General features: G+C 52.2%; 1 protein-coding gene across 1 annotated transcript; it reads right to left on the bottom strand.

The window, feature by feature from the left end:
- Nucleotides 1–1,622: 1,622 nt before the first annotated feature.
- Nucleotides 1,623–11,335, bottom strand: RAB25 (RAB25, member RAS oncogene family). The gene is given in 7 exon segments (XM_002760000.6): nt 1,623–1,821; nt 1,823–1,882; nt 1,885–1,967; nt 2,371–2,451; nt 3,670–3,863; nt 5,696–5,891; nt 11,050–11,335. Coding segments are annotated over 7 exon segments (771 nt in total). The 5' UTR covers nt 11,093–11,335; the 3' UTR covers nt 1,623–1,707.
- Nucleotides 11,336–12,332: the final 997 nt, after the last annotated feature.

The following is a 12,332-nucleotide window of genomic DNA, read 5'->3' as shown; positions in this document are numbered from 1 at the left end:
GAACCTGTCTCTACCAAAAATACATAAAATTAGCCGGGCATGGTAACACATGCCTGTAGTATCAGCTACTCTGGAGGCTGAGGCAGGAGAATCACTTGGACCCGGGAGGCGGAAGTTGCAGTGAGCTGAGAGATCGTGCCACTGCACTCTAGCCTGGGCAACAGAGTGAGACTCTGTCTAAAAACAAAACCAAAAAAACACAGGCTGGGCACAGTGGCTCATGCCTGTAATCCCAGCACTTTGGGAGGCTGAGGTGGGCTGATCACAAGGTCAAGAGATCGAGACCATCCTGGCCAACATGGTGAAACCTTGTCTCTACTAAAAATACAAAAATTAGCTGGGTGTGGTGGTGGACACCTGAATTCCCAGCTACTCAGGAGGCTGAGGCAAGAGAATTGCTTGAACCTGGGGGGCAGAGGTTGCAGTGAGCTGAGATCATGTCACTGCACTCCAGCCTGATGAGAGAGCAAGACTCTGTCTTGAAAAAAAAAACGGGAAGGTGAGTCAGGGTGACAGAGATCCTACCTGGACAGCTATCTGCTAGGCTCCATGGAAAGGGGGCAGAGAGCTAAGAGACAGGGATCCTCCCCATTTACCCCACTAGATTCAATCTATCCCTCTTCTTTGGGATCAGGAAGAAGACTGGATGGGCTAGGCTTAATGACTCAAGCCTGTAATCCCAGTGCTTTGGGAGGCTGAGGTGGGTGGATCACCTGAGGTCAGGAGTTTGAGACCAGCCTGGCCAACATGGTGAAACCCCATCTTTACTAAAAATACAAAAAATTAGCTGGACATGGTGGCGTGTGCCTGTAATCTCAGCTACTCGGGAGGCTGAGGCAGGAGACTTGCCTGAACCCAGGAGGCGGAGGTTGCGGTGAGCCGAGATCGCGCCATTGCACTCCAGCCTGGGTAACAAGAGTGAAACTCCGTCTCAAAAAAGTAAAAATTAAAAATAAATAAAATACAAACATTAGCCAGGCATGGTGGCAGGCATCTGTAATCCCAGCTACTCGGGAGGCAAAGACAGAGAGAATTGCTTGAACCCGGGAGGTGGAGGTTTCGGTGAGCCGAGATTATACAACTGCACCCCAGCCTGGGTGACAGACTGAGACTCCATCTCAAAAAAAAAAAAAAAACACACCTGGTTGGAGGGCTTAGACCTTCCACCTCTCAGGCTTAAAAACTCCTTCCTCAGTACACACCTACAGGACTGGCCCCACTCCCTCTTCTCCCTTGTGTCTCCCACTGTCTCCTCCCCTTGCCCCTGGCATTGGAGTGACCTCAGTTCTTGGCACCAGGGCCCTCAGCACCAGATGGTGCCCGCCGATGGCTTCCTTTGTCTCGCCTTCCAGATACCTCCTCCCTTCCATGTTCTCCTCCCTCCCCCACCTGCCCTGGGGGTTGGCAGAGGGAAGGGCGGGCACCTCCCATCCCCTTGGCACCATCCCCACACCACAGGACTCCAGAGGCAGCTGGCCCTGAGGGGCAGTAGGTATGGTGGGGAGGACAGAGGAAGGAAGGGGAGGAAGGGGATTAGAGACTCAGAGGAGGGGCCAAAGTTGAAGGGGAGGCATAGACAAGAAGAGGAAGGAACAGAAGGGAGGCAGCAGGATGACCAGGCGTTGATACAAAACAGCTTTATTTGAGGGTCTGAGTCTGTGAGGGGTGGACAGATAAAAGAGGTATTTGTGATAGGGCATGAAGACCTTAAGGCCCTGGGGGTGCTGTGAACAGGGAACAGTCTAACATCCGGAACCAAAGGGCAGGGAAAGGTCCTGGGGTTGAGGTGGGGACAAGGGGTACCAGAAGCCAGTGGGGGCAGGGTGGTGCTGGCCAAGGTCAGAGGCTGATGCAACAGGCCCTCTTCTCCCCAGAGCCAGGCTCCTGCCCACCCTGAGCACCGCCCAGAGTGATGGCATTGGTCCGGGTGCTGTTCTGTCTCTGCTTGGATACCTTCTCAAAGATCTCTGGGAGGGGAGAGGGCAGTGATTAGGCCAGAAGATTTAGAGCCCATGCCCCCTCCTCCCTGACCCCACGCACACACTGCGTGCCCCATCCGAGCATGGGAGGGGCCACATTTGCAGGAGGCTTTGCAGCAGGAAATGGAGTATGGACATTGGGGTCCCTTCTCCTTACCTGGGTGGAGAAGGAACCAAGAGTCAGCCCATGGGAGGTGTGGCCTATTCCCTCCCTGAGCTCCAGGCTGAGTGGGAGGCACTGGGGAGGGACTGAGGGGGACAAGCAGTGGTGCCAGGGCCCACAGGGGAGCTGAGGAATTAGCTGGGGTGAGGGCTGAGTATCTGCATTCCTACTGCTGCCCGCAGAAGCCACAGGGATGGAATAGGGTGCAGAATAAAGGTAGTCTCTAACCTTTCAGGACAGTCTCAAAGGCTAGCTCAACATTGGTGGAGTCCAGGGCTGAGGTCTCCAGGAAGAGCAGTCCATTGTTTTCTACCAGGAAGCAAAACACACCATTAATTGTGGGAATCAAAGGCAATAATAATAATAATAACAAATAATGTTTGCTATATACATTTGCTGTGTGCTAAACTCTAGGCATGTAGCAGTTCATTTAATCCTTAAAATGGGGCCGGGCGCAGTGGCTCAAGCCTGCAATCCCAGCACTTTGGGAGGCCGAGGCGGGTGGATCACAAGGTCAAGAGATCGAGACCATCCTGATCAACACGGTGAAACCTCGTCTCTACTAAAAATACAAAAAATTAGCTGGGCATGGTGGTGTGCGCCTGTAATCCCAGCTACTCAGGAGGCTGAGGCAGGAGAATTGCCTGAACCCAGGAGGCGGAGGTTGCGGTGAGCCAAGATCGTGCCATTGCACTCCAGCCTGGGTAACAAGAGCGAAACTCCGTCTCAAAAAAAAAAAAAAAATCCTTAAAACAACGTATGAGGTAGGTTCATTTAGAAAACTGAATCCAGAAACACAAAGAAAATGAGTAAGAAACTTGCCCCATTTAGTAACTGGCCAAGAGCAGATGGGAGGCTGGGCCATGGGACTTCAGAACACCCTTAACCAGAAGACATCATGTTGTGTTGCCTCTAAACCAGAAAACTCCTGGGAAGCCTATCCTCTCCACGGGATCTTTGACACTGCAGAGTGGAGCTGCCTTAAAATCAACTACGGATTCGGCACAGTGGCTCACACTTGTAATCCCAGCACTTTGGGAGGTGGAGGCAGGTGGATCACCTGAGGTCAGGAGTTTGAAACCTGTCTGGCCAACATGATGAAACCCTCTCTCTACTAAAAATACAAAAATTAGTCAGGTATGGTGGCGCACATCTGTAGTCCCAGTTACTCAGGAGGCTGCAGCATGAGAATTGCTTGAACCCAGGAGGCAGAGGTTGGAGTGAGCTGAGATCACGCCACCACCCTCCAGCCTCGGCAACAGAGTGAGACTCAGTCTCAAAAAAAAAAAAAATCAACTATAAATAATTGCTGTAAAGACAATCTCAGGGCAAGTGGTGGGACATGATGGGAGACACAGAGTCCTAGAGGGGAAGCGCCGGGAAATCCTAAGGAAGAAGGGATGAGGTAGAGGACTGTATGGAGGAAGGCCAGGGTAGGGGCTCTATGGGTGGGGGCCGGGCCTTGAGAGGCTGCAAGGGGAAGGTGGGAGGCTCGGAGGAGTCAGCCTGGTAGTGGCAGGCTCTCACCAGCGAACATGCGGGCCTCCTCAGTGGGCACTTCCCGGGCCTGGCTGAGGTCACTCTTGTTACCCACGAGCATGACAACGATCGTGGCTTCAGCATGGTCATAGAGCTCCTTCAACCAGCGCTCCACCACAGCATAGGTCTGGTGCTTGGTTAGGTCAAACACCAGGAGGGCCCCCACTGCACCACGATAGTACCTGGGTGGGAATGAGAAGGATGGACAGAGATACAATCAGGGGCATTGGATCCAGCATCAGAGCCATCAAGCTGGAACGCCCAGGATCAGAGTATTAGAGATCAGGAAATACAGAAACTTGGGGCCAGGGGCCCAAAACCCAACAGGGCAGCTCAAGTCTCCTCTGCCTTCCAGGGACGCTGGTCGTGGAGCCTCTAAAGTTTCACCTCACTGCTCTAAAATCTCCACTGGCCTCCTCATAGCCAGCCCCTCTGCTTTCTCAGGTCCTTGTCCTGATTTTAGCCCCTGCTCTCCACCAATGCACATCTGGGCTTTAGCCAAATCTGCCACCTTCAAGATCTTCTTCACATGGCTCCTCAACAGTGCGCTCTTCTCTCCTGTGGCCATCTTTCTAGGACTAGCTGAATGCCTACCCCTTGCAGCAGTCCCTGGCCTGACCATTCAATGTATCCAGTCTCCCTCTTGGAGTTGGATGGGGTGTCTTCAGACAGGTGATGCCTAACTCCCAATTTATTGATGAGTCAACTGAGGCTCAGAAGAGGTCAGGTAACGAGGAGTGATGAATGTGTGTGGACCTTTCAACATAGCGAAGCCCCTGCCTCTTGCTTCCTGCCCCCTGGCAAGTGTTATCCATCCCATACACACACACACAGACCCCATTTCACATGCTTAGGCCTCACACTGACTGGAAGACACTCTTCTTTTTTCTATTTTTGAGACAGAGTTTTGCTCTTGTCACTCAGGCTGGATTGCAATGGCGCAGTCTTGGCTCATTGCAACCTCCGTCTCCTGGGTCTAAGTGATTCTCCTGTCTCAGCCTCCCAAGTAGCTGGGATTACAGGTGCACACCACCATGCCTGGCCAATTTTTGTATTTATAGTAGAGACAGGGTTTCGCTATGTTGGCCAGGCTGGTCTTGAACTCCTGACTTCAGGTGATCCACCTGCCTTGGCCTCCCAAAGTGCTGGGATTACAGGCGTGAGCTACCACACCAGCTGACACTTTTTTCTTGAGACACAGTCTCACTTCGTCACCCAGGTTGGAGTGCAGTGGGACGATTTTGGTTCATTGCAACCTCTGCCTTCCGGTTTGAGCCATCCTCCCACCTTAACTTCCTGAGTATCTGGGACTACAGGTATTCACCACCATGCCCAGCTAATTTTTTATATTTTTGGTACAGACAGGATTTTGCTATGTTGCCCTGAGTGGTCTCAAATGTGTGAGCTCAAAGGATCCACCCGCCTTGGCCTCCCAAAGTGCTGGGATTACAGGTGTGAGCCAACGCACCCGGCCTAAGAGACACTTCGGATGTGGTGTCAGGAGGCCTCTTGTGTGTCCTCTGAGTCTTCATAAAATGCAGATGCCAGGTTCAGCTTTTGGCCATCTGTGGTAAGATGAAAGTTGAAAAGTGCAGAGCACTGTGCAGAAGTGAGGGGGCGCTCTCGATCCATGCAGCTTGCCCCCATCCGAGCTCCACCCTGATTTCACCTTGCTTGTATTTATATAGAAATTAATTAATTATAGCACTTTACTCCTGTGATACTTTAAGGGTTACATAAAATGCCAAATGTAAAGTGCCTTGTCCCTTCCTGGGCACATAGCAAAGGCTTAGCAAGTGGCAATGATTCCTGCTTTCAGTGGTACTAGTCAGTGTTACTATATCCCGGCTTGGGCTGTTTCTCTTTACAGTACCTTGTGTCTTCTGAGATCTGTCCCGCTCCCCGCCCTCCACCCAAGCCCACCGCTGAGCCCCCTTGCCTCCTCCCCCTCCAGAAGTGTTCCCTGACTTCCCCAGAACTCCCACCACCCAGCAGCCCCCAGGCCCAGGCTCACGCTGAGGTGATGGCTCGGTACCGCTCCAGGCCAGCTGTGTCCCAGATCTGAGCCTTGACAGCAGCTGTGCCCAGCATCACAGTGCGGGTGGAGAACTCAACCCCGATGGTAGTGCGGCTGTCGTGGCTGAACTCATTGCGCGTGAATCGGGAGAGCAGATTGGTCTTCCCCACACCTGATTCGCCGATCAGCACCACTGAAGGAGTGAGAGATAAGGGCTGAGCATGGGGTAGAGCAGCTCCAAGCCCGGCTGAGCTTGGAGGGTCTGCCCAGCAGAAAAAGAGAACTGAACTCAGAAAAAAAAGATTAGGGAGCGGAGTCTCCTGTGAGACTGGAGTCTGCAACTCTGCATAATGCATCCGTCCTGGTGGGCAGAAAAGCCAAGAGTTTAAAACAAACAAAGGGGCTTGAAGGGTTATAGCCTGGTCTGTTGAGACATGGCTGCGGAGTCAGCCTGCATCTCTGATGAGGGAGTGACATCTGTGGGCTCTTTATGAGTGTCGTGTGGAGACATGACTGTTGTGTGTGAATATGGACAAGGATGGTGGGAGGTCGGGGGGTGCACAGTTCTGGACCAGGACTAGGAGTATGAGAACACTGTGCTTGTCTCTATATATATGAGCCGGGAGGACAAGTGGGAGTTTTGGTGTGTGTGTTTGCATAAGGAACAGAGGTGTGAATCGAAGTGTGGGTAAGGAGAAAGTTTGGCAGTTGACACATCTGTGGGTGAAAGGAAGGCATGTGTGCTCATGTATGTGTAAGAAGTTAGGTTCCAGGGCCGGGCGTGGTGGCTCATGCCTGTAATTCCAGCACTTTGGAAGGCCGAGGTGGACGGATCATCTGAGGTCAGGAGTTCAACATCATCCTGGCCAACATGGTGAAACCCGTCTCTACTAAAAATGCAAAAACTAGCTGGGCATGGTGGGTAGGTGCCTGTAATTCCCCAGCTACTCAGGAGGCTGAGGCAGGAGAATCACTTGAACCTGGGAGGCGGAAGTTGCAGTGAGCTAAGATCACGTCACTGTACTCCCAGCCTGGGTGACACAGTGAGACTCTGTTTAAAGAAAAAAAAAAAAAAGGTTGGGCGCGGTGGCTCATGCCTGTAATCCCAGCACTTTGGGAGGCCGAGGTGGGTGGATCACCTAAGGTCAGGAGTTCGAGACCAGCCTGGCCAACATGGAGAGACCCCATCTCTAAAAAAAAAAAGTTAGGTTCCAGTTGTCCCTAAGGAGGGGGCAGTCCTACACGGTTAAGAGCATGGGGCTGGGTGTTAGACCAGCTGTGTGTCCTTCAGGACACCTCTCTGAGCTGTCCTTTTCATATGAAAAATGGGAAAACATCAGTATCTACCTTAAGAGTTGCTGTAGGAAGTAAGTGAGATGTTGCCCTAGATATAGTAAGTATAAAAATCACTGTGGGTTTGATCGTTGTTGGCAGGCCAGAGTTTTTGCCTTTGGATTTGCAGAGACAAGGATCCACCAGAGAGGCCATGAAGACCCTTTAGACTGGTGGGCAGCATCCAGGGCCCAGCCTTACCCACCATGGATGAGCTGGGGGCTGGGGTAGAGAGAGTATAGGGGGCTGATGTAAGTACGACTCACAAATTGCACTGGCATTGAACTGAGCACCCAGAGTTAGGGGAGGTCGTCAGAGTGGTTCTGGAAAGGCAGGCTGGCACCCAAGGACTGGAAGCCACACAGCGTGGGCTCTATGACTTGTCTTTCCTCAGTCTGTGTTTCCTTGTTTATACAACCCATAAAGGCCTCCTCCAACTTTAAAATTTCCTTGTCTGGGTGTGGAGGTTTGTGCCTGTAATCCCAGCACTTTGGGAGGCCGAGGCGGGAGGATCTCTTGAGCCTATGAGTTTGAGACCAGCCTGGGCAACACGGTGAAACCCCATCTCTACGAAAAATAAGAAAATTAGCCAAGCATGGTGGCACGTGACTATAGTCTCAGCTACACGGAAGGCTGAGGTAGGAGGATTGCTTGAGCCTGAGGGAGCGGAGGTTGCAGTGAGCTGGGTTTGTGCCACTTCACTCCAGCCTGGGTCACAGAGTGAGACCCCAGCTCAAAAAAAAAAAAAAAGGAGGCCGGGAACGGTGGCTCATGCCTGTAATCCCAGCACTTTGGGAGGCCGAGGCGGGCGGATCACGAGGTCAAGAGATCGAGACCATCCTGGCCAAAACGGTGAAACCCCGTCTCTACTAAAAATACGAAAACATTAGCCGGGCGTGGTGGCGCACATCTGTGGTCCCTGCTACTCGGGAGGCTGAGGCGGAAGAATCGCTTGAACCTAGGAGGTGGAGGTTGCAGTGAGCTGAGATCTCGCCACTGCACTCCAGCTTGGTGACAGAGCAAGACTCCGTCTCAAAAAAAAAAAAGAAAAAAGAAAAAAAAATTAGCCAAGTGTGGTGGCATGTGCGTGTAGTCCCAGCTACTCAAGAGGCTGACATGGAAGGATTGCTTGAACCCTGCAGATTGTGGCTGCAATGAGCTATGATGGCACCACTGCACCCCAACTTGGGTGACAGTGAAATGGTGTCTCAGAAAGTAAAAATAAAAAAATAGGCCAGGCCTGGTGGCTCACACCTGCAATCCTACCTCTTTGGGATGCCAAGAGATGGAGGGCGTGGGCAGATCACCTGAGGTCAGGAGTTCGAGACCAGCCTGACCAACATGGAGAAACCCCATCTCTACTAAAAATACAAAATTATCCAGGCATGATGGTGTGTGCCTGTAATCCCAGCTACTCAGGAGGCTGAGGCAGGAGAATTGCTTGAATCTGGGAGGCAGAGGTTGCAGTGAGCCGAGATCGCGCCACTGCACTCTAGCCTGGCACCTGACAACAAAGTGAGACTGTCTCAAAAAAAAGAAAAATAAAATAAATAAATTCCTTATTTGTGTAGGACAGTATGGCAAAGCTGGAAAGAATATGGATATGTGTCAGAGGATGTGCATGCGTGTGCGTGTGTGTGCACGAGCATGTGTTCCTGCGTTCCTGCCTCTCCCTACTGAGCACATCCCCCTCTCATCCCTCTCAGTGGGTGGGCTCTCAGCCCTAGCTTCATACCCCAAAGGTGCTCAGGGCAAGAGCGTTGGAGTCAGACTTTGTGGCCTTTTGTAAGTGACTTTGCCTCTAAGCCTCAGTTGTAAAGTGGAGATACTAATGGTTCATGTTTACAGTGTATTGAGCGCTTACTACGTGCCAGTGTCCTTAAAAGCTTTGCACATGTTACCTCATTTAATCCTGGTAACAGTGCCGTGAATCCCATTACTATTTTCCCTGTTTTTACAGACAAGGCGCTTTGGAGGTCAAATGACTTGCCCAAGATAACAGGGCTAGTGTTGTAAACACAGAGATGTGCTGGCCAGATCAGCCTTTGAGGAAGGATTTGCACCCAGCTGCAGGGAGTGCAGGCTGCAGACAGGCTCCAGCTGTCAGCTCCTTCAGCGTCTGCCTCTGGTGCAGACGGCAGCCTCACTGGAAGTGATGCCTTTTCTAGGCAGCCTACACCCAGTGCTCAAGCAAAGTGGGGCAATCACAGAGCTCCCCGCCCTCGACCCAGGCTTTGTCAAGCCTGTGTTGCTGTTTGACTTCTTCCTCTGCCCAATTCTGTTTCCTCTCCCTTCCTTTCACAGGTGCTGATTCATAAAAAACATTGAACACCCCAACTTCTCAGCGTCTGCTTCTGGGACCCCAACCCTCAATAGTTTTTTGTTTTTTGTTTTTTTTCTGAGACAGAGTCAGCCAGGCGCGGTGGCTCACGCCTATAATCCCAGCACTTTGGGAGGCCGAGGCGGGTGGATCACAAGGTCAAGAGATTGAGACCATCCTGGTCCACAAAGTGAAACCCCGTCTCTACTAAAAATACAAAAATTAGCTGGGCATGGTGGTGCGCGCCTGTAGTCCCAGCTACTCCGGAGACTGAGGCAGGAGAATTGCTTGAACCCAGGAGGGGGAGGTTGCGGTGAGCCGAGATCGTGCCATTGCACTCCAGTCTGGGTAACAACAGCAAAACTCCATCTCAAAAAAAAAAAGAGACAGAGTCTCACTCTGTTGCCCAGGCTGGAGTGCAATGGCATGATCTCGGCTCACCGCAACCTCCGCCTCCTGGGTTCAAGCAATTCTCTTGTCTCAACCTCTCGAGCAGCTGAGATTACAGGCACCTGTCACCACACCTGGCTAATTTTTGTATTTTTAGTAGAGACAGAGTTTCACCATGTTGGCCAGGCTGGTCTCGAACTCCTGTCCTCAAGTGATCCCCCTGCCTTGGCCTCCCAAAGTGCTGGGATTACAGGGGTGAGCCACCACACCTGGCTAACCAACCCGCAATATTTGTAAGTGTCAGGACTGAGATCTGAGCTCAGTCTGGCTTCCGACCACCATGTTACACTGCCTCTCCAAATAAAATATAACCTTTGGGGATTATGGTATTAACGAGGTAGTGGCTGGTACATAGTAAGTGCTCAATAAATGGTAGTTCCTCGTATTTTTACCCCAGACTATTGCTGACCTTTTCCAGGATGCCGGTAGTACAGGTTCCCCAGCTTAGTTCGAGGGCGGGTGCTACAATGAGAGTCCCAGCTCAAGGGAGGGCCGGGCTCAGCTCAAGGGAGGGCCAGGCTGAGGCTGGGAGAGGCAATGGGGTAGGGTGGCTGGATAGTACACCCTGCCCTGAAGGAAGTATGGAGGTGGGGCTGAGAAACAACAGGGGGACTAAACCCAGGGGCTGGAAAGATACATGCCCGCTTCCAGGCACAGCCAAGTTGAGCCCGGTGCCTGGTATGCAGGTCCAGTGAATTGGCCAAAGAACAGGCAGACAAGGCTAGGAGTCCCTAGGAGTCCTCTGGATTCTATCAGACTCCGTGGCAGACTCATGATATTTTCTGTCTTCCCTATGTATGTATTACCCCACCCCATAAAGGGCTAGGTCTCTCCTTTCTGTCCTTCCCTGTACACCTGCCCAGAAAAAATGACTTTTTTCCTCTTGTCTGCTGGTTTCCCTTTCTTCTCAAGAGGGAAGTCCTTTCTAAAGTCTGACCTCCATCTCTTGTGCTGCACTGGCTAACACCAGGGATTTGGGTTTCTATTCAGAACGGGGAAGAGGAACCTAACTCAGCTCTCTTAAGGAGGGATAAACATCATCATTTATCAGAGTAGGGCATACTCAGAGGCTCCCTGACTTTTGCCCCCGCCACCAGATCCTCCCCGACTCCCTGCAGCTTTCTTTCTGAAGGAATGAGGAGCCCCAGCGGTTTCTGGTAGATATAAAACAGGAGGGGGCCCTCTCTGGCTCTAACAATCTCTTTCTGGGTCTCTCAGGCTTCCTCTTGCTTCAGGGACCCCAACTCACCCTTGAAGACAAAGTTATAATCTTCCTCCGTTCCATTCCCCATCTTGGCTCCGCATGGAGGGTGCAGGTGTCTTCGGGGCCAGAGGTGACAAGTCTGTGTGTTGGCTCAATGCCTTCAACCCTCAGCTCTCAAAAGATCTGGGCCTGCCCCTCCTCTCATTGGGGGTAAGGAGACTTTTGCAGCCAGGGGGATTGGGGGCCAACTCAAGGTTAGGCAGGGCCTAGGGAAGATCAGCTCTGGCAGGTGGGGGTGTGTAAGGAAGCTGAGAGGACGGAAGCTGAGAACAGGAAGAGCTGGGTGGCTGGAGACCTGGGGCCCAGGTGGGTGGAGAGACGATGACGTCAGACAGGTTCGGCAGGTTGGGTGTCTGCTCTCAGCCTGGGCTCCCGAGAGCTGGAGAACCAGCTCCAGGGATAAGAGTCAGGGAAGTGAGACACAGGGACAGGACCTTCAGAGACAGCCCACTGAGGGCTGAGTGTGCATTGCTGGGCTTCTGGAATCTGTGGTGAGGGCAGGCCCCGAAACTAATGAGCAACAAATAGCCCCTCAGAAACCCACTCTCGGCCAGGCGAGGTGGCTCACGCCTGTAATCACAGCACTTTCGGAGGCCTGAGGTCAGGGGTTTGAGACTAGCCTGGCGAACATAGTGAAACCCAGTCTCTACTAAAAATACAAAAATTAGCCAGGTGTGGCGGTAGGCGCCTGTAATCCCAGCTACTTGGGAGGCTGAGGTAGGAGAATCATTTGAACCCGGGAGGCAGAGGTTGCAGTAAGCCAAGATCGTGCCATTGCACTCCAGGCTGGACAACAGAGTGAGACTCCATCTCAAAAAAAAAGAAAAAGAAAAAGAAACTCACTTGGCTTGCTTTTTCTTCAGAGCTCCTGGTCAGGGGGTACACTGGGAGAACCAGAGTAAGGGACATTGGGCCAGGGGGTGACAGAACACCAGTCACCCTGCTGCAGTGCGGAGCTGGGGGAGCCGCATCATGGCCACAGTAATTTCTGCCCCTCCTTAACAGCCCAGGGCCTGGGATGGGCAGTGTTTCTCATCTTGGGTGGAGCTGGGACTCGAAACCTACCCACTTCTTTGGGATGGGTTCCTTTCTATGGCACTGGGGAAGGGGGCTGGTAGCTCCCTATACAGACCTGCTTTAAGGACACTGGGTAGGGGGAGAACCTGGGGCAGAAACACACAGCTGGGGTGAGTGGTCTGAGTGTAGGAGCAGGATCTGGAGATGAAGGCCTTTGGGAGGTCTGGGTTACTTCTAGTCCCTGTACAGGA

Source organism: Callithrix jacchus, chromosome 18 (genome assembly GCF_049354715.1).
Source record: "Callithrix jacchus isolate 240 chromosome 18, calJac240_pri, whole genome shotgun sequence".
NCBI classification, from domain to species: Eukaryota; Metazoa; Chordata; class Mammalia; order Primates; family Cebidae; genus Callithrix; species Callithrix jacchus.
This window is presented reverse-complemented; position numbering and strand designations above follow the sequence as displayed.